Here is a 22,887-nt window from a genome sequence, read left to right on the forward strand (position 1 = left end):
GTTTAAGAATAAGGGGTAGGCCATTTAGAACGGAGATGAGGAAAAGCTTTTTCACTCAGAGTTGTAAATCTTTGGAATTCTCTTCCTCAGAAGGCAGTGGAGGCCAATACTCTGGATGCTTTCAAGAGAGAGTTAGATAGAGCTCAATGATAGTGCAGTCAGTGGGTATGGGGAGAGGGCAGGAACAGGGTACTGATTGTGGATGATCAGCCATGATCACATTGAATGGCAGTGCTGGCTCGAATGGCCTACTCCTGCACATGTTGTCCACATTCATGATTTTATACACCTCCATAAGATCACACCTCATCCTTCTGTTCTCCAAGGAATAAAGTCCCAGCCTGCCTATCCTTTCCCTGTAGCTCAGGGCCTTGAATTCTGGCAACATCCTCGTAAATTTTCTCTGCAGCCATTCTTAAATAGAGGCACATTAGCCACCCTCCAGTCTTCCAGCAGTTCACCCCTGTCAAATGATGATTCATATATCTCAGCCAGGAGTCCTACAATTTTTTTTCCAGCTTCCTTGAATATATCTGATCAGGCTCGGGAGATTTATCTACCATCGTATGGGTTAGCACATTTAGCAGCTCCTCGGCAGTAATACAGACTGCCCTCCAGACTTCTCCATTAACTTTCCCTTGTCTTCACATCTTTCTCCACACTAAAAACAAAGGAGAAATACTCAGTGAGGATCTTGCTCATGCCCTGCAGCTCCACACATGACCACTTTGGTTTCTGAGGAACCCTATTCTCTAATTTTTTCCTTAATATATTTATAAAATCTCTCTGGGTTCTCCTTAATATTATCTGCCAGGGCCATCTCATGCCCCCTTTTGCCCTTGTGACTTCCTTCTTAAGTATGCTCCTCAGTCCCTTATACTCCTCCAGGGATACACTATTCCCAAGATAACACAAAAAGTCGGGGTAACTCAGCAGGATGGGCAGCATCTCTGTAGAGAAGGAATGGGTGATGTTTTGAGTCAAGATCCTTCTACAGACGGAAAGTCATGAGAAATATGGACGATGTAGAGACACATAGAGCAATGAATGAAAAAAAGTCACGTTTCCCTTTCCCATGACTTTCAATCTATAGAGTCTCGACCCAAAACAAAAGCAAAGAACCTACCATATCAGAAACACTCAATGCAAATTATAGATCATACAATATAGTTATGTAACCATTATTGCAACAAAATTATCAGAAGTTCACGTTCAAATTCTGAGTACCTCTTAACCAGGACCATAAGTATCAGAAAATCTACAGGCAAATGTCAGTTCTGAAAATTGTGTCACGAGAGATGGACAGATATTTAATGTTTGGCTTGTTTTTTGAAAAGCCAATAAGGGGAGAAGAGAAACACAGGAACTAAGATGGTACATCATGATACAATGTTAACAGGTTTTTTTCCACACTTCTCTTATTAATCCAGAATTATTTTGTGGAATACCAATATGGATGTCTTCATTTCAAGCAGCGATGGAATTTATTCATTGATACAGAGGTCTCTGATGATAATGTCTACTTTTTAGAGATCTTGTGATGTTATATTCTCATTTAGGAAATAAATATCAATTCATGCCATTTCATATAGGATGTATAGCTAAAATTCTCAAACTACATTGAAACACAATTACAATTTAGTAGATTATGTCGAATGAATCGAGCTTTTATGTTTCAACATTTATGCTTCACAATGATAATTGTAGTTTATGTACAAGGTCTTTAAATTGAGCAGCAGCAATGGGATTATTCTCTTGGATCTGCATAGCTTTGAGACAGGCACAACCAAAATCTTGCATCTGTGGCATGTTAGAATGCAGTAATGTGCCTATAGTGTATACTTATCCAGTTCCTTACTCTGATGCGAATGCCAACAATAAATCAAATTCCAAAGACAAAAACAATCTTGGGGTAGAGGAAGGGGTTCACACTTCTGAAACATTCCACATTTTAAAACATTTTAGATGAAAAACAGCACACTTTGTTTGGCTGGGAGTAAAAAGGAAGCATTGCTTACGTATGCTTGTATGTATTAAAACAAGAATTAGAAAGTGTTTACGGGTTTAATGTTAAAGCATACCTCCAATAAAAAAAAAAGAAATCTAGCAATGTTAAAAAAATAATTTGTGCCCTCTGTTGTAGAAAATAAGTGGTTCCCAGAACAGCTATAATTGTTTTGTCAGTAATTGTCTTGTCTTGTCAGGGGTGGCACAGCGATAGTTGCTGCCTTACAGCGAATGCAGTGCCGGAGACCTGGGTTCGATCCCGACTACGGGTGCTGTATGTACGGAGTTTGTACGTTCTCCCTGTGACCTGCGTGGGTTTTCTGAGATCTTCGGTTTCCTCCCACACGCCAAAGACGTACAGGTTTGTAAGTTAATTGGCTTTGTAAATGTAAAAAAAATGACTCTAGTGGGTATAGGATAGTGTTAATGTTCGAAGATCGCTGGTCGGCTGTTCACGCACTGCATCTCTAAACTAAAACTAAACTAATTTATCGATGGTTCAATTCCATCTGTGCTCATAATACAGTGCTAAAGTGAGGAACGGGACATTTGCCCCATGACTTACAGACAGAAAATGAATGGTAATGTTCACTAGTGTGTCCAAAGTCTTTATTTAAGGCAAATCCAGTGAATCAAGATTTAAAATTTCATTTTGAGCTCTGTTTGTAAACATTTAAATAGATCCAGTTTGAAATACAAGAATATCAGCTTTATTTAAATGCATAAAAGAAACTGCGATCTTATGGCACCAGCTTAAACTGGCATAGCATGGCCATCTTTACCCATATTATCAATAGTTTGTTGCACATAAACAGGCGCCAAACTTATAATAGCCTTTAACTGTATTCTACTGATTGAAAATGAGACAGCATTTAAATGAGCTGGAGTATATTTTAGTATTTAAGATGAATTTAGATGTGATTTAGCAAGAGGTTGCATAAAATAACAACACCATTGATAACAAATGAAGGGTCCCAACCCAAAACATCACCCATCCATTTCCTCCAGAAATGCTGCCTGACGAGCTGAGTTACCTCCAGCATTTTGTGTCTACCATTGATAACAAAGGTCCATAAAGGGCATAACATTTTATTGAATCAGATTGATTTCATTAATTTGATGGAGGCTCTTCTCCACTAATCATGCATCAGGAAATTGCAGGCCTGCTGTTTTCTGCACGTTAAAAATGTTGGATAGAATATTTCAGAGCACATACTGTTCTGTAATCCCGAAGCATGGCTGAGCGCTCACATTAACCATAAACAATACTTATGTTGATTTATCATTTTAATATTTTACAATCTTAAGTAATTTGAACAATTTTTAAAAAAAAATTGATATATGTAATTAAGATAAATTGGCTGCAACATATTTGGGAGCTTTTGTTATTAAATCCATATTTGTTCAGTTGGCAAAATGTCATATTCAATCTAATTTATTCTTTTATATCTAAATTAATTTATTGAAATTATGTGCCTTAAGAATTAAATCACATCCTTTAAAAGTTGATTAGTGGTCTCCTTTAGTTTTCAGAACACTCAAATTGAGAAAGCAATGATTTATTTATTGGCAAACCTGAATTAATTATTTCCCTTTCTCTTGTTGACATACTCCCCCCATACCACAAAGCTGTTAAAAATCAAGAAATAATTACATTTTTCACTGATTTAGAATTATAGAGTTCATTTACTTTGTAAAACTTTACTATTATTGGTAGTTCAATGTCAGCAAGAATTTCAACATACATTGAGACTACATAGCAGTTCCAGCTACCAATTAACACGTGTAATGTTACGTAAACCTGAATTGTCGCTACAGTACCATTCAAATGTCTAGGCATATTCTACCGTCCTCCATTAACTGAAAATTGACCATACAATTAATGTTGTTCATTTGTTTTCTAATACTCCTGATAACATTAGTTAAATAATCATTTTAATAATGGCATTGATTTCAACTGCTGTTTTCAGATCTGCGAGACTGACTTTTGCAATTGGCACTGGGTATTGAATGCACGGAGGAAACAGCATTCATGTTAAAGACTTAATCGTTTTGATAGAAGGAATGAGAGAAAATAACTACATTCAGTTTGGAACATATCACAGGATTTTATGTTGCAATGTAATATCTGAACACAAACAAGTTTGTTTTTTAAAATATCTTCCCACAGCAATTCTTGTACATAATTTTAAAAAAACTGCAAATACATGATATGGGAAGCTGCAGTCATACTGTACACCTTTACATCCAGTAGGTTGATAGTACCAGCTGATTTACATGATATATTTTTAAGGGAGCCTAATCCAAGATAAAAGAGATACATTACTGAAAAATCTAGAGCACTTGTTTATCATTCATATACGATTATAAGTAATGCACATGTAACAGTTTTAAAATGAAATAAACCCATTTGAATAATTAACCACATACAATTGTGGCTTTAAGCACATTGCAGTCATTTCAAATTACTGAATATGCTTTACCATGTTAAATTTCAGCTATTATTCATTTCCCATTATGCACAATGGTTTGTATGAAAAGCTCGAGCAAATCAAATTCTGCCAATCTGATCCAGTATCTTGTGTCGGTGTTTGCAATGAATACATCACAAAATCTACTGTCAATAGCTTGTTCGCAACTACTGAAGACAAATAATTTCAGCTTGCTGGGAACGGCGTGGTTGGGTGGGAGAATTGGAACCCAACCACTCATTCTGTAGGCATGAATATTTGTGAAAGATGAAGATGGGAATATGGCAATAGTTTAACATAATTCAAGACCAATGCAGCACCAGGCGAGAAGTCTTGTCTCAGAGGTAACACATCATATGCAATTTAAGTTTTTATTCCTTTTTTATCTAAGTCTACTTACAGAAATTATGTACCTTTAGAATTAAATTACATCCTTTTTAAAGAAAACAGTTATTGTTTAGTTAAGATTTACCCATATTAACTGAATACTTCTAAGAAACACCAAGACCTACGCTTTCTCCTGGAAATGATTGAAATGCAAGTAAACCTCTTCAAAATTCTATATTATTTTTGGTTCCCTAATACAAGTTGGAATAACTGAATATCAATAATGAATATGAAGGTGTATAGTCATTAAAGCCTTAAGCAACCCAAGATCCACTGTCACTTTGTTCCCCAAGCAGTTCCAGATTTGTGCAAATAATGCAATTTATTCTCTATCACAGAGCACGTAACCAAGATGAATATGTAGGTATATTTAAAAACTGGTAAGATCGCTCACTTGTCTCCCACTCCGCTAATGATTAATTATCCATACAATGATTACATTCACAGGTTAAGTACATTTCAAGAGATGTAACATGAACAGCTTTCAACATCTTTCTTGCAGTTAAACACTGCAATTTATGATATCCATGTATAATATGTACTTTGATAATAGGAGAAAGGAGGGAAAATTAATGAAGTACATCATTGATGCACAATTCCAAATTAGGTAAACATATGTAATTTAATATTTAAAACATAACTGTATATTTTCACCGTGTACAACTGCTGCCTGCAACATATACCACTTGAAGTTAAATGTGAATAAACATCAACTATTAAAGAACTCCCCTATGCCCCTTGATGTTATGATAACTACAGGACACTGACCTCTGAGGCAGGACATTGATATTCCCTCTTCTGCAGCTAAGACTGGATGTGTTTCTGTTGGTATCCTGTAATTCCATCAGTATATAAATCATATAGGTACTTTAGTCTTCCAATTTTTACTGTTAAAAATTAAACTAATAAATTGCAATGAAATGTTTGTAATCTAATAAATAGGTTAAGTGGGAATGGATGAAGAGGCATTTTTTTTTCAACAACCTATCTGTTAAAATGGTAAGCAAACATTGCTCTAAAATTCTAACAAACTTGAAATTTCTCAGCTCTAATTTTCAATCATTTTCAGTGGGTTTGCCAAAAGGCCAATTTAGTTTATTAAATTGCTAATCAGATGTAACAGGCAATAAATCCTTGTATGGATTTCTCTACATGTTGTCTCAAAATGAGGTGAAATAAACTTTAACAAATTCCTCAAGCATTCATTCTCGTGTCTTTGTCTGACCACTTACAATTAAAATCACAAAAGTCTATGAGCACATTAAGAACAGTATGCACAGCATCCATGTTATAAAGAGAAGAACAAAGAGGATCAGTGCAAACTGAAACCTGGCTGTATCCTCAGCAAAACAACTCTTACTTTGTTCAGAATACTGAGATGATATTGAGAATAAAAGCTTATATAGTTAAATTACTCAATGTGGCTGCTTATGATTTGATAAGCAGGCAGGAGATATATCCTATCTATAGCATAGGTAAGATTAATAAGTGCTAGATGCCATGGATGACTGTAGTACACCAAGTAAGGCGTGCCAGGTTCCAAGGCTACTATAATACTGGCAAAGGCAAATAACACAGTATTTATACAGTCACCTCATTAGGTGAGCATAAAAGAATTTTTGAACATTTATGTACAAAATATGCACATAGATAGGGTAGCTGCAGCCGCTTTACTATGTCAAATGGAAGAATCCACCTTTGAGAATGTGACGCCAGTCCATTGGTGGTTAGTCAGATAAAATGTGCACAAAGGAGACTGGAAAGACTCCACCTCTGTCAGGCTGCCCCTCGATGTAACCAATCTGTCAACATAAATGCAAGAAATCAATGTCAAATGCAACATTAAGCTGCACACAAAAGAAAAACAATTTTCTATTTTGCCTTCAGGACATGTGTTGCATTCGTCTATACCAAATTTGTATGTTCTTCCAGTAACTTGTGTGGGTTTTCTCAAGAGATCTTCGGTTTCCTCCCACACTCCAAAGACGTACAGGTATGTAGGTTAATTGACTTGGTAAATGTAAAAATTGTCCCCAGTGGGTGTAGGATAGTGTTCATGGGCAGGGATCACTGGTCGGCGCGGACCCGGTGGGCCGAAGGGCCTGTTTCCACGCTGTATCTCTAAACTAAAAAAAACTAAATATGTGTCTGGCTAGCAAGATTTCGCTTTTACCATTTGGTTCAACTCTTTTGCAAAAAGTGATAGTTATCAGTAATTTTGAATCTTGCTAGAGAAACTTATAAGCAGTGAAACTAGTTCAATACACATTATTTTATACGTAGTTCTGACATTTTTTTGGTTGATTTCAATTTTTCCCTCAGCTCACATACCAAATAGCTATCATTTTCCCCAGAATCATTACTAAACTTCAGCACCACCTTATCACAACACTTTCCAACATTTAAATGTTTTCTTTACCAAACTTTGTTGCATGGAGGGAAATTGTAGCACTATGGCTGGGTACTATTCTGGCAGTTTTGATTCTGAACCAATGATCTGAAGATACAAGTTCAAATTTCACTATAGCAGCTGAGGAGTTTAAATTGATTAAATTGATGTACTTAAAGTGAGCATGGAACAGTGTGCCACTGTCACGGGTTCAGGGGTTATGAGGAGAAGGCAGGAGAATGGGGTTAGGAGGGAGAGACAGATCAGCCATGATTGAATGGTGGAGCAGACTTGATGGGCCGAATGACCTAATTCTGCTCCTATCACATGACCGTATGACCTAACCACATTACTGGAATGTCACTAATACCCATCTAGTTTACCACTGTCCTTCAATCTGGACAATACATGATTCTAACAAATATGTAAAACGACACACCATCCCGTGCAGTAATATGTTACTATTTATCGTTACATGTCACTGGTAATAATGTCACTATTTATTCAGGATTACTTGATCTATTCAAGTCCTGGAACACCTTTAATTTAACAAGGGTGGCCTCACCAGATGGATTACAATGAGTTAAGAAGGCGGCTCAGCACCACCTTCACAGAACAGTTAGGGGCAGCCAGTAAATGCTGGCCTGGTCAGTGATGTCCTCATCCTGAGATAAAGAATATTAAAAAAAAACTCCACAAAGTCTCAACAATTACTCAGGGAATTAATTAGTCTCCAAACATAAATTTAGTTTTGGAGAGCCACAGAGGATGCCCGGCAGCCGTGATATTTTAGTGCATTGTTTAAAATGTCACTCTACTGAACATGGTGTAAAATTACAGATCATTTTATCCAAGATGATTGTAAATAGTCCTTATCAAATTGAGGAATCATCGTTTTCTTCATTCATGGAATGTGGATGCTGTTGGCAATGACAGCATATCATTTCCATTGCGAATTGCCCCTGAAACATGGATATGGGTAAGGGCAATCACATCAGTGGGTCCAGAAGTACATATAGGTCAGACCAGTGACGTTGGTCGTTTTCCTTCCCTGAAGGACAGCAATGAATTTGATGGGCTTTTATATTCAGTACAGCAGTTACATGGTAACCATTGCTGGTTCTAGTTTTTTAGTGATATTACGTGTTTTAATTTAAGTTCCAGATACAGCAAATAATGCAACAGGGAAGACTGTAGATGAGCTGGATAACACTGTCTGGATTAGGTTTAATTGCACATGCACAAAATCCATAAACTGCTATGAGATTTCTGCCAGTGTAACAACAAACTGCAATAGCTTCAGTTACTCCAATTTCAAATCGGAGATTTGAATGAAAAAAGAATCAAAGTTGGATATTCCAAAACAAACACTTACCCACCACTCCTGGTCCTCTTCACCAGTCACAACTATCACCTCTCCCTCTATAAAGGTAAGTTCATCATCATTGTCTGCTTGGCAGTCATATATAGTTTTTACTCGTCGGATTTTATTCTTTGCCTATGAAAGCAAACCGTGGTAATTGAGAGTATATTTTGAGTGTTCTTCAGTCATAATATTAACAACTACAACCTTTCTTCAGTTTCTTTAATATCTATGAGTTGCAAATAATTGAAGATGAAGGAACCTATTATGATGCAACATCTTGCAGAATCTTGGCATATAAAATATTACAAAATACTGCAGGATATGGAATTCTGAAATAAAACAGGAAGCACTGGAAATACACAACAGATAGGGCAGCCTGTGACCTAATTGAGACTCTTTGGAAGTAGGCTCTGCTGATTTCTCTGCCTTCTGCCATAAGATCAAGACTACCTAATCAGGCCAAATGGATTCTTCTGTGAATTGCACATTAAAAATACACATATACCAATATAATTTAATGCCATGTATTTTCTTTTTGTCAGAGATTTGACCGTTTCACAATTTATTTATTTTTTGCAAAATATGTATTTGATTATGATGTAAAAATACTCAAGTTCTGAAAAATCATGTTTACAAATAAAGAACAAATTACAACATCAAATAATTCTCCAATTTCTGTATCCTACATCTTACTTATTACCCTGATGCAGAGGTCAGGAGAATGCATGATTGAGGAATATAAAACTATGAGGGGGTCTCGATATGGTAGAATTCAGGAATCTTTGCTTTTTATCAGAAGTAAATAAAACTCAAGGACATACATTTAGGGTAACTAGTAAGAGATATAGAGCGTCAAAGAACTGCAGATGCTGGTTAATACATAAAAGGACATTGCTGGAGTAACTAAGCAGGTCAGGCAGCATCTCTGGAGAACATGGATAGGCGACGTTTCATGCCGAGACCATTCTTCGGACTCAACCCGAAACATCACCTTTCCATGTCCTCCAGACATGCTGCCTGACCTGCTGAGTAACTACAGCACTTTGTGTCCTTTTGAGAGATTATAGAAAGGATTTGGGGGGAACCTTTTCCATCCAGAGAGTGGAGAGTACCTGGAATCAGAGTCGCTAACAATTTTTAGGAGGTGTCTAGACGAGTACTTGAATTGCCTGACCCTTGAAGGCTGGTCAAATGCTGGAAATTGTATTAATGTGGATGGGGTCCACTGGTAAATGTGGACATGATGAATTGAATAGCCTATTTCCATGTTGTTTGACTCTGTGTCTAGGAAACCTATGGCGGCTGAATCAATTTATATCTTCAAAACTGAGGTAGACTTTTAATCAATAAGGGAATATTTAAGATGAGGAAAGAGACCCGCCATGAACATATTGAATGGTAAAGCAGCTTAAGGTGCTGAAACACGTGCGCTTGTCCATATTTCTTATTGTCCTACAGACTGAAATATTAATTCATTGTTGTTCAGTCTGAATGTTGGAATTCCCAATCTAACGACATTCCCTTGAAAGACTAGAGATGTTCAAGACTTAGCTGATACCAAATGAGAGTCAGAGGAACAGATAGTAAAAGCAACTTAGTGCAACTAAATTAATTCAGCATTTGCGGACTTGAAAATTATCAACGTTTAACCAAGCTAGAGATACATTTTTTTCTTGTTAGCGGGAGACCTAATTGACAGAAGGCAGAACACAGTGAAGTTTCCAAAAGTACTAGAATCTAGCAAATTTTTCCACATGCAAAATGACTAAGATTCTTTTCTATACAGAGAGGAGGTATGTTTTTTTTTTAAAGCTTGAAGTGTGTCATTGAGACTCCTATTTATCTTTTTCTCTTTCACTCTCTAAATGCTGGATTGCTAATTAAATTCAATATGGGGAATAAAAAGTGCACTTACTGTATTTATCTTACGTGGCAGAGGCACAGGAGTCTCGGCTAGATTGGATGAAGTATCATTTGTATCATCAGTTGACTCTTTCTGTGGTGTGTCTCCAATCAGTGTTTTTGGAAAAAACTCTTCAGCTTGAAGCTTTTGAGATACCTCCCCAGACTGAGGCTTTTGAATGACTTCTACGTGGGACTTTAGTGGGATTTCTCCTGGCTGTGGCTTTGGTGGAAGATCTTTGGGCTTCTGGGGCAGTTCCCCGGGTGGTGGCTTCTGGGGAAGGTCCCCTGGGTGTGGCTTCTGGGGATGATCTCCTGGAGGTGGCTTCTGGGGATGGTCTCCTGGGGGCTGCTTCTGGGGATGGTCTCCTGGGGGCGGCTTCAGGGGATGGTCTCCTGGAGGCGGCTTCTGGGGCAGTTCACCAGGATGTGGCTTCTGGGGCAGGTCACCAGGATGTGGCTTCTGGGGCGGGTCACCAGGATGTGGCTTCTGGGGCAGGTCACCATGATGTGGCTTCTGGGGCAGGTCACCATGATGTGGTTTCTGTGGTAGATCACCATGATGTGGCTTCTGTGGTAGGTCCCCTGGAGCTGACTTCTGTGGTAGGTCACTATGATGTGGCTTCTGTGGTTGGTCCCCTGGAGCTGGCTTCTGTGGTAGGTCACCAGGTGGCTTCTGTGGTAGGTCCCCTGGAGCTGGCTTCTGGGACTGGTCACCATGATGTGGCTTCTGGGACTGGTCACCATGATATGGCTTCTGGGACTGGTCACCATGATGCAGTTTCTGTGGTAGGTCCCCGGAATGCGACAATTTTTGGAAAGTCTCTGAACTGGATTTATCAACTGAACTGTGATGAATGCTATCAATCTTTCTCAGGGACACTAGTAGTAAAGATGGGCAGGGTGATTAGTTAGGCAATCAAATTTTCAATAGTTTTCAAAAAACTAAGCAGGAAATAAAACTTATTTAACATACGGTATCAAATATAGAACTATGGATTTAATTTCAAACATCAGAAATGCAATAAGGGATAAGCAAATCAGTTAATAAAATACAAAACTTTTATTTCACACATACTCTATCATCTTCACCTGTTACTGCAGCTTTCTTTCAACTGAGAAATGTTGAGTTTGCTGTCCCTCTATATCTCATGACAGAAAGCTAACCATTCTCCTGCTAATTCGCAATGTTCTCAATATGAAATGCTGTTATGAGGAGATGCACAATTTAATGACGACAGAATTGGGAAACTAGGATGTGAATGTCAACTCAAATAGTGATTTTTATTGAAGACACAAGAGACTGCACATGTGGAATCTTGAGGCACTTCAACATGATCCCACCACCAGTCACATTTCCCCCTCCCCACCCCTTTTTGCTTTTCACAAAAACCACTCTCTCAGTGGTTACTTGGTTCCCTCACCACTCCCCACCCACCCTTCCCATTCCCATTCTGTTATGCGTGATTCACTCTTAGAAATTGAGAGGCTTAAAAATGGTATATGAATTAGTGTCATTATTTCTTAGATTTGGTTTATTTAGTGTCATGTGTACAGAGGTACAGTGAAAAGCTTTTGCTTGCATACTATTTGAAAGCTTGAAGGTTGACACAAAATGCTGGAGTAACTCAGCGGGACAGGCAGCATCTCTGGAGAGAAGGAATGGGTGACGTTTCGGGTCGAGAACCTTCCTCAGACTGATCACGTTTTGAAATCTTGACACTGTTTGCTTTGTGCTTCAAACTCTTTATATAGTTTTTATAATGCAACAAAGTGTTTGATTCTTAATTTCAGGGTCAATGCCTGAAAATCAAATTAGTGTTTTGAAACCTGGTAACATTTGGCACTAATGGCTATGGATGATTAACACTCTGGGAAGACGGAACGATAGTCTAAAGATTTGCTAGCAGTTAGTGATGGTGACAAAGAGCCACGCTATCATGTGAGGGCTGAGTGATGCAAGATCTTTTGGCATTAGAAGAAGAAACTATAATACACCCCAGGAGATGAAAGCGAGGGTGCGACAGATAGTATAGAGAACCTGACAATAACTGACTATAATTGTGTGAACAGAATTTTGGATTGACAGGGGCGAAAAGGAAGTGAAGCGCTCTGTTATGTGGTTCCAGACAGCAAACAGATCTACTGGGTTCCTGCACAAGTGCTGTGGTGTTTAGTTGGCCATATTTGATATGAAGATCTCAGCGGTAAGGAGGGAGGCTTGTGCAAGCCACATTGTGGGAACTTTGCTGATGTAAGTGTAAGTAGTTATACATTTTAAAAACTAATTTTAGGGTGTGCTTTTATGTTTGGACTTTTATTTTCAGAGTTATAATGTGAGTGAAGTGAGTGTGCCATCGGATGTAGAATTTCATAAGGTATGACTTGTGTGAAGATGTATTTTGAGCACATGGACCCTTCCACAGAAGTGAAATCTGAACTATCTGGCAAGCTTAACATTGCTGGGAGATGTTAACATACACCAGATGCAAAACTTTTAGGTAACTAGATTTTAATTCCATGCAGATAGAATGCATAGCAGATAATGCATTTAGTGAAAAAAGCTCTGAAGTAGGAAGAAACATGGAAAAACAGTACAACATTTGATTAAACATCTGAATGCAACACACTTAACCTTACCCTTTTGAGGTAGTTTTGGAAGCACTCGAGGGCCTAAGGCAGTTTTTGTGGTTCCAGTACTGTGTAAATAAAACAGTTAACAGTTAAAATATTAACTTTTTATGAATCCTGCTTTCAAGAGTAAAATAAAAGCATGCTTAAAAAAATGCAATCTCTTGAAACTCCAATTTTGTTTTTCTCCAGCATATTTCTCAAACACAAATATTTTGTTTGCAATGAAAGGACTTATTGTCTGCTGACTGCTGAGCTGCCTGGTGCCCAGACCATGCTGTTTCTTTCAGCATCATCCTGACAGTCTTCCCACCTGATGAGCATGGCCCAGAATGACAAAGGGCATCGCCTATTGTGAATCAGAACTGGATAATATTTGTGGGTAATTTGGACAGAAACCAAAACTGTTAGTTTGTTCCTTTGCTCATTGGATTGGTTCTCATCTTAAATCAAAAACAATGGCCACATTATTAAACCTTCTATCTCCTCTACCAATCAAGAGAACCTGGCCAATGGGATTGGAGTATTTAGCAGGGCGGGCAAGGAGGAGGGGAGGGGAAAAAACGAATATATGAAACACATGATCTCAATGAACAGCAGTTGATATGTTTTTTATGGCAAATCTAAAAAGCCAAACCCACTACATCTGCTAGTTCTGCATAGGCTACTCTACCAGGTATATCCAGAGAATCATTTGCACTGAATTCTTGATTCCCCTGGTAATTAGGATTGTCTAGGAAGACAGACACAAAATATGTTTAATTTTGCTTTTATTTCCTTATTCTATATTATAAATTCTCCCATCTCTGTCATAGGATCATATAGCATGGAAACAGGCCTATATCCCTCTAAACCTTTCCTTTTCACACACCTGTGTAAGTGTATCTTATACTTCGCCATGACACTGCCTCTAGCTTTTTCTGGCATCCTGTTCTTGCCTTCTTCTCGCCATATTGTCAGGTACAGAATATTGAATTCCTTCACTACCAGATTCAGGAACACCAACTTGTCAACTGTCCATTTCCCTCCAGATGTTGCCTAACCCACAGTTCCTCCAGTTAATTGTTTCTTCGTCAAGATTCCAGCATCTTGTGTCTCTTATGTCCTCACTGTCCTGTCTATCTACCTACCTGTGTCACCACTTTCAGGAAACTGTGTACCTGTACCCCTAGGTCCGTTTGCTCTATAACAATCTCCAGGGCCCTCCCATTTACATACAAACTATATAGTATCCCCATTTGACCTGTGTGGTCTTTTCCTTACTTGGTTTTTAAAAATAATGCAACATTTTATGTTATATTCACTGTTTTGGAATCCTTTTATAACATGATTATTAATTAACCTGTTTTCATTGCACAGTAATGGATCAAAAATAGTCTATCCCCTAGTTGGATCCTCATCATATTGATTTAAAAGTTCACCTCATTTTTAATCCAGGAACCAGGAATTAATCTTCTACATAATTTGTTCTAATTTGGCTTTTCCAGTCTATATGTAAATGAATGTTTATTAAGAAATCTTCTCTTCAGTCCATAAACAACACCCACCAATGATTTTTGTTACCTTAACTGTTCTTATTTGATGATAAATACTGAGCAAAGATCCTTTTTTAAAAGTTATGTTGCTGTTTTATAATATTCCCCATTCCTTTTTGCCTGTCCTTTCAAATGTTAAATAACCAAAAATATTTACTTCCCACCTTTGGTCACCTTGCAGCCACATTTCAAATTCACAATTAATTCAACTCTGCATGACTATTTATACAGCTAATTAACCTTGTTGCTGTTGCAGCATGGTCTCCCAGTATCCACCTCCCCTCACATCCGGAATCTTGGAATCATCTTTGATCAAACCCTCTCCTTCGACAAACACATCAAACACATCACAAAGACAGCCTTCTTCCACCTCAAAAACATTGCCCGTCTCCGTCCATCCCTCTCCTCCACAGCTGCAGAAACCCTCATCCACGCCTTCATCACCTCCCGTCTGGACTACTGCAACAGCCTCCTCTATGGCGCACCCTCAAAAATCATCAGTAAACTTCAATACATTCAAAACTCCGCTGCCCGTCTATTCACCCACACCCCGATCCGTGACCATATCACCCCCGTCCTTTACAAACTCCACTGGCTCCCCATCCCCCAGAGAATCCAGTACAAAATCCTCCTCATGACCTACAAAGCCCTCCATAACCTGGCCCCATCCTACCTGACCGACCTCCTCCACAGGCACACTCCCACCTGCACCCTCCGCTCTGCTGCTGCCAATCTCCTATCCCTCCACATCCGGACCAAACTCAGATCCTGGGGGGACAGGGCTTTCTCCATCGCTGCTCCCACCCTATGGAACTCACTACTTCAAACCGTCAGAGACTCCTCCACACTCACCACATTCAAAACATCACTGAAGTCTCACCTATTCAGTACTGCCTTCAACCACTGAAGGTCACCCCACCCTCTGTCTCCTTTCTCTGTTCGTTTACTTATTTATCTATTTATTCACTTCCCTATGTTCTCTAAATCCCTGTAAAACGTCTTTGAATATATGAAAAGCGCTATATAAATGTAATGTATTATTATTATTATTATTGTGCCTTCGCATTTGGCCTATTAGTCATTTTTCAATCTTTGATCCCATTTGCTACTTCCTTTTGGTATATTTTTATTTTTAATTAGAAAGAAGACGGTCAGCCCATCCAGAATAAAAAACAATCTGCTGGAGGACCTCAGCGGGTCTTGCATCATCTGTGGATAGAAATGAACAGACATATTTTGGATCGGGACCCTTCATCAGACTACTGAAGGGTCCCAACTCGAAAGGTAGCATGTCAATTTCCCACCACAGATGTTACTCGATGTTACTAGATGTTACTGAGTTTCACCAGCAGATCGTATTTTGCTTATGATTCTAGCATCTCTTGCCTTTTATGTCTTCACCATCCTATCTACCTCAGTCACCACTTCAGGGAACAGGAAATTCCTTTTCATCTCAATGGGCAACCTCACATTCTTTAAACTACAGTGTAGGTCCAACCTGCTCAATGTTTCGTCACAGAAAGAGCTCTTTTAAGAATTAACACAGTGACCTGTCTCTGAACTGCTTTCAATGTATATCCTTATGAAAAATAGCTAAATCATCCAATGATTCAATTAATTTGCACATGATAAGAGTTTGTGCCCACAATTTATGTTTACATTTAAAGATACAGCGTGGAAAAAGGCCCTTCGGCCCACCGAGTCCGCACCGACCCCCGCACATTAACACTATCCTACACACACGAGGGACAATTTACACATATACCAAGTCAATTAACCTACATAAGGAAACCGAAGATCTTGGAGAAAACACATGCAGTCATGGGGAGGACGTACAAACTCTGTACAGACAGCACCCGTAGTCGAGATTGAACCCGAGTCTCCGGCTCTGCAAGCGCTGTAAGGCAGCAACTCTACCGCTGTGCCACAGTTTGTTTTGGTAATAATTTGTTCTTATCTTTTTCAAAAACTCTTTAAATCTCGCCGAAAAAGATTTTCTGTTCATTTTTCATTTTCCAGGTATTAATTTCCAGTGATTTCTGTGAAATGCAACCTCGGTTGGATGGATGATACATTATTGGATTATCCCGGTAGCGTGGAAAAAGATTAATGTGTTGTTAAGCAATTAATCAGAACGCAGGGAATGGAGGAATGCAACTGAAATAGACTAACCAAATTCATGAAAAGGACCAATAAGAATTCAAGAAAATGAAGATGGACAAAGTGGGATGACTAGAATAATAAACAATGTGTGGAACGTATGGGATGAAATGTTAAACAAATATGGCTGCAACTTAACGTGCGACTGGAAATGCAAAGCACAAAGCAAAATTGAAAACATTTCAAATAAATTAAAATACAAAATAACAACCTTGCACCAGCAATGCATCAGATCTACATCATCCGCCCTCTGGTTTATCATCATGTGGGAAGAACTTAAGAACTTAAGTATTTCACAAAATGGATAGCAAGCAATTCACAAAATGGATATAATTCCAAGGAAATTCCAAAGTTCATAAACTTGCATCAAAATTGCTTGAAGTTACAGTGAGAGTTCACAAACTTGGTTAGGGGTGAGCCAAGCTTCTGTATACCACATTGTTAAGCAAGGGTTCGAAATTGGATCACTATTACCCAGGAAGACGGGCAGGTTCGGCTGCAAAAGGAAGATGAAATATGGCCTTGCTATTTCAGGAGAAGAGGAAGGATCTGAGAAAGACAAACGATGCTCTGAAGAAAGATTTGGAGACAGCAGGAGATGCAATAAGCTCAAACACCGTGCGCCGACACCTCATTGAAGTTGGTCACGTAGTCAGAAGACCTGTGGTAAAACAACCTTGAACTGCTGCAATGAGGAAGCAGCAATACCAGTGGGCCTTAAAATATAAAGACTGGACATGTGAGGACTAGAGAAAGGTATTATTCAGTGACAAAGCCATTTCCTGTTGCCAACATGCTTGGAGACCAGTCGGCAAGCTCATGAATAAATGCCACATCGACCAGTTAATCAAACGTCCTGAAAAGATGATGTTCCGGGCTTGTTTCAGCTACTGTGGTGTTGGTCCGCTAAACCCAATTGATGGAATGACAAAGTCGCTGCAATATGTTGATATATTGGAGAGAAGAATGGTGCCAAAGATGGCAAAATCTTTTCCAGATCTGGGATATTCCAGCAAGAATTTGAATCATTCCACACATCAAAGATGGTTACCCAACGAATATTGTATTGTCAGCAATTTTTTTCTGTCATACCATCGGTCCCTTAATCTATGTCGTTATGGATGTAAAATTTTGTAGCACAGATCCCTATGGAAACACTAGCTACCACCTCCCATCTGGAAAATGAACCATTTATCCTGTTTAATTTCATTTATCCATTCATCTTTATTTATCAGTGCTAATATATTACTTCCATATCACAAAGTTTCACAATCAGGTGTCAAACATTAACAAATTCCTTTTGGCAATCCAAATATGTTACACCAACCAATTTCCCTTTATTCACCCGATTACATTTTTTTAAATATTGGTAAATATAAAACCACTTTGACCCTGCTTAAAATGTTTTATTATTTACTAAACGTAAATCCTTAATAAATCCTTCCTCCTTAATAATCGACATTAAGTGAACTGGTCCACAGATTGCTGCTTTTGGTTTATTACAAGGGTTTTTCAGTTGCCATTTTGTAATCTACTGGAATCTTTGTAGACTTATGAATTTTGGACAATTACGACAAATGCATTCACAATCTCGGCAGCTATTTCTTTTAAAATCTTAGCAATTAGACCTCAGCAAGTAATGTAGTTTCTGATATTAGTTAGCCAATCTTTGTTTTAACTTACTTGGCAAGGTCATGTAATAACTGACGGGTATCTTCAACCCAAGACAAGACATAGCTCTCTTTATTTGCAAGGGGATATTTACACATAATCTATATACTAAAACTCTTGTTTGTTTGTTCCTGAATTACAGCTAAATCGATACACGATAGCGCAACAATTTTAGGCCAACCTTACTCACCGTTGTCCCTTTGGTGCTAATGGAAGAAGTTTCATTGAAATTGGTGTTATATTTTTTATGTTATTCACATTTCAAAGTTTAAATGTAATCCCAGGGAGGGAGGGGGGAGGTTGAGGGGGAGGGAGGAGGTTGAGGGGGAGGGAGGGGAAGGTTGAGGGGGTGGGAGGGGAAGGTTGAGGGGGAGGGAGGGGAAGGTTGAGGGGGAGGGAGGGGAAGGGGGGAGGTTGAGGGAAGGGGGGGAGGGGAAGTGAGAGGGAGGAGAGAGGGGGAGGGGAGGAGAGAGAGGGGGAGGGATGGGGAGGAGGGGAAGGGGAAGTGAGAGGGAGGGGAGGAGAGAGGATGGGGGGAGGAGAGAGGGGGAGGGGAGAGAGGGGGAGGGCAGGAGAGAGAGGGGGAGGGATGGGGAGGAGGGGAGGGATGGGGAGGAGGGGAGGAAGGTGGGGAGGGGGAGGTGGGGAGCGGAGAAGGGGGGGAGGGGAGAGGAAGTGGGAGGAGAGGGTGCTGCACCAATGCAGGAGAGGTTTGGACCCAACAGGTCCACTTGGTCTAGTTTCATTTAAAAATCATCTCTGTGTAAAAGTAAAGGTCTATACTTTTTTTTAAAAAGCACTGGAGTACTCCAGCACTTGTACCTTTTTTGTAAACCAGCACCCGCAGTTCATTTTTTCAAACATCCATACTTACTTTGATTGTTGAGGCATTCCCTCAAACTTATTTCCTGATCGATTTGTCTGTGGGGGACCAGATTCTATGCCTAAGAGAATAGACAGGAAAACAGAAACTTACTTGACAAACCTCCAAATATGGATGCAAATCCTAGTATCAAAAAAGATCCTAGTATCAACATACAAAATACCCCCAAACACCCCTGAAAATACAAGTTGTTGATTAATTCAAAATGTTCAGCATTTCCAAAGTGAATGCATATTTTGTAACCCAGGTAATATCATTAGAAATTGAAATATGATGGATGACAGCATAGCAATGAACATCCTGTGCATTAATCACAATTCATTTCAACTTGAAATACAAGCAACTTGCATCAAATTATAATGCATCTTCATACATTTTCCAGCAGTTATTTAAAAAATGTTTTTTAATATTTTGTAACTGGTGAGTTTGATGTAGAAACCAATTTGCTGGCAAATAGCATTGATTTTGCAGTAATAACAGTGAGATTAGTAGAGGATAAATTAACTTCTGATGTACACACACGACTTATACCTCATGATTTAGGTTCTGCAATATCTTGATAAGGGTCTTTTGTTAAGGTTGATTACAGTAAAGTGTGTTGTTCCACCCATAATTACATATCACAGTTTCCTACTGGAGGGACCTTCCTGAAAATTATTCTACTAATAAAGAGATGTCACTGAAAGACTCACCGTGTTTGTGGACATAAGCATAAAAGGGAACAACCAATATTCTTTCACCTGGGTTGTTAACAATTTTGCTCATTTTACAAGCAGTTTTTTTTTGTCACAGGACAATAATAACAAATTGTGAATATAACCCAATTAGAAAACCAAATTTAAGAAAAACTAATATCTCCAAAATTACTACAAAAACAAAAAAAAGCAAACAGTTCTTTATTTCTCATCTCTGTTTCCCGCCACCTTTTTCTCAAATTTGCGTATTTCTTCCCATACCCATTCTTGTATGCAATTCTGTCCTCAAATCTCACCAATGAGTCTTGACTGTCCACAGTATTGAAGCAGCCCTAATCTTAGGGACAAATTAAATTCTCCATCCATGGTGTGTTGCACGTCCTCATCGCCCTCAATCTCTCTCCAGCCTGGGATTTTGCTGACCTCACAGTCTTTCCTCAACAACTAACCTTTGCTATGCACCTGAAAGAAAATAGTACTGGCAAGTGTAAGGGAGAGTGGGAACAGAGGGGACTGGTGAGTTCTTGGGAATTTTAGCAAACAATACCTGGTGAGCCAGATGCTTAATAATTGGGATTTCCGAATTGTCAGATGGTATGCAGTTAAGAGTTTTATTGCATTGGCCCCTTCAGGATGATATCTAAATTTGGAATGAGTATTGACTTATTATTGCCATGTGTACTGAGATAGTGAAAAACATTGTATGCATGCTATCTTGTCAAATTATACTATAATTAAATAAAGCCATACACAAGTACAACAAGCAGAGCAAAGAAAAATAGCAGCATGCAGAATATAGTGTTATCGCATTAGTTACGGAGAAACTTGTGTAGATAAAAAAAGTGTAAGGTCCTCATGAGGTAGATTGGAAGATCAGGACTGTACCCTCAGATAATGAGAGGCCTGCTCTATAGTCTGACAACAGTGGAGAAGAAGCTGTTCTTGATCTGGCAGTAAGTGCTTTCAAGCTTTTGTCCATCTGTCCACCAGGAAAGGGGAAAAGAGGGAATGACCAGGGTTGTTGGAATTATGTTGGAAGCTTACCCGAGGCAGCGTGAAGTATAGATGGAACCAAGGGGGATGGGCCAGTGTGGGAGAAGCTGGTTTGTGTGATGGACTGGGCTACATCTACAATTCTTTGAAATTTCTTGCAGAGTTGTTGCCAAACCAAGCTTTGATGGATCCAGTTAGGATGCTTTCCAGGGTGCATCTGTAGAGGTTTGTATAAGTCGTTGGAGACGTTAAACTTCTTCAGAGGCATTGTTATGCTTTCTTGGCGTTAGCTTCAATGTGGTTGGTCCAGGACAAACTGTTGTGATATTTACATTGAGGAACTTGAAGCCCTAAACTATCTGTACCATGGCACCATTAATACTGAATGGGGCGAGTACACCACTCGTTTCTTAAAGTTAGCAACTAACTCCTTTGTCTTGCAGACATGGAGGAAAAGGTTGTTGTCTTGACACCATGTTACTAAGCTTTCCATCTCTTTCCTGTTTCTGTCTTGTCATTGTTTGAGATCTAGCCCACTATGGTTAACTTTAAATGGAGATAGAGCAGGATTTGGTCACACTGTCGTGAGTATAGGAGTCCAGTAAGGGAACTTAGAATGCATCCATGCGGAGCACCGGTGTTGAGTATATCATGGAGGATGCTTCGGCACCTATCCTCACTGCCCCTTGTCAACATCAACAACAAAAAAAATCAAATCCACATTCATATCCAATTTTATCTCATCATCATTCTTCTTTAACATCCATTTCTGGATAGATAATGTCTTTCACATTAGACCAAAGCAGTAGTCAGTCGGCTTAAACTGCTTTCTTTTGAACATTTTCAATTCTCTTCCGAGAATCTGGGCTTCAAAAGCCAACAATTAATGTCCATACTGATGTGTTTTGGAGTGACATTACAGAATCAACCACATTGGAAGTTGTAAGGTCATATATACTCCAGAACAGATTCAATTTCCCTGATCTCCTCCTCTTGATTATTTTCACTCAACATTTTTTTAAGTTTCAGTTCAACTGAACTACCAAGACAATTTTTGAATTAATGTCTTTGGGACATTAATCCAGGTTCCTAGGTTATTAGTCGATTCATTTAATAGCTCCACCACCATATTGCTCATGTTCCTTTTTAGAACATAGAACAGAACAGCACACGAACAGGCCCTTCAGCCAACATTGTCTGTGCTGAACATGATGCCAAGATAAATTAATTGCCTGTGCCTGCACATGATTCGTATCCCTCCATTCCTGCATGTCCATGTGCCTATCCAAGAGCCTCTTAAATGTCCACCACCATGTCAGCATGTTACAGGCACGCACCATCTTCCGTGTAAAAAACAAACTTTAAACTTTGCCCCTCTCACCTTAAAGCCATGCCCTCTAGTCTTTGATATTTCCACCCTGGGGGAAAAAAAGTTCTGACTGTTCACCCTATCTATGCTTTATAACACCAAGATTCTGGCAGATCTGCTTAATAACCTTCTTAATAGTCCTCACACATCCATCGTGCCCATTCTACACAAATCCCATTTTATTCTTTCCACATTCCTATCAACAACCACTCCCATCCCATCCACCTTCCCCAGATTTGACAACCCATCTACAAATTAGGGGAAAATAAAAACCCAAAGGGAGAAGGTGCAAACCCTTTGAGGACTGGAGGGCAGGATTGAACCCACGTCACTATAGCTGTGAATCTGCAGCTCACCATCAAAGAGGCACAACACCATCCACGGAAAAGCAGTTGGCCTAATTAGTACTCCATTCTGCACCACCATGC

The 22,887-nt window shown here is 39.0% G+C and overlaps 1 protein-coding gene across 2 annotated transcripts in view; it reads right to left on the reverse strand.

Moving 5' to 3' along the window:
* Positions 1-2,670: 2,670 nt before the first annotated feature.
* Positions 2,671-22,887, reverse strand: part of LOC144592771 (arf-GAP with SH3 domain, ANK repeat and PH domain-containing protein 1-like) — a 161,833-nt gene continuing 141,616 nt past the window's right edge. For both annotated transcript variants that reach the window (XM_078397758.1, XM_078397759.1), the window contains exons 25-29: positions 19,394-19,463; positions 13,163-13,221; positions 10,536-11,404; positions 8,630-8,752; positions 2,671-6,667 (exon numbers count right to left, since the gene is read on the reverse strand). In XM_078397758.1, the coding sequence (XP_078253884.1) occupies positions 6,593-6,667; positions 8,630-8,752; positions 10,536-11,404; positions 13,163-13,221; positions 19,394-19,463 (1,196 nt within the window). In that variant the 3' untranslated portion in view covers positions 2,671-6,592. The remainder of the gene's footprint in view (positions 6,668-8,629; positions 8,753-10,535; positions 11,405-13,162; positions 13,222-19,393; positions 19,464-22,887) is intronic.

This window comes from Rhinoraja longicauda, chromosome 4 (assembly GCF_053455715.1).
Source record: "Rhinoraja longicauda isolate Sanriku21f chromosome 4, sRhiLon1.1, whole genome shotgun sequence".
NCBI lineage: Eukaryota > Metazoa > Chordata > Chondrichthyes > Rajiformes > Arhynchobatidae > Rhinoraja > Rhinoraja longicauda.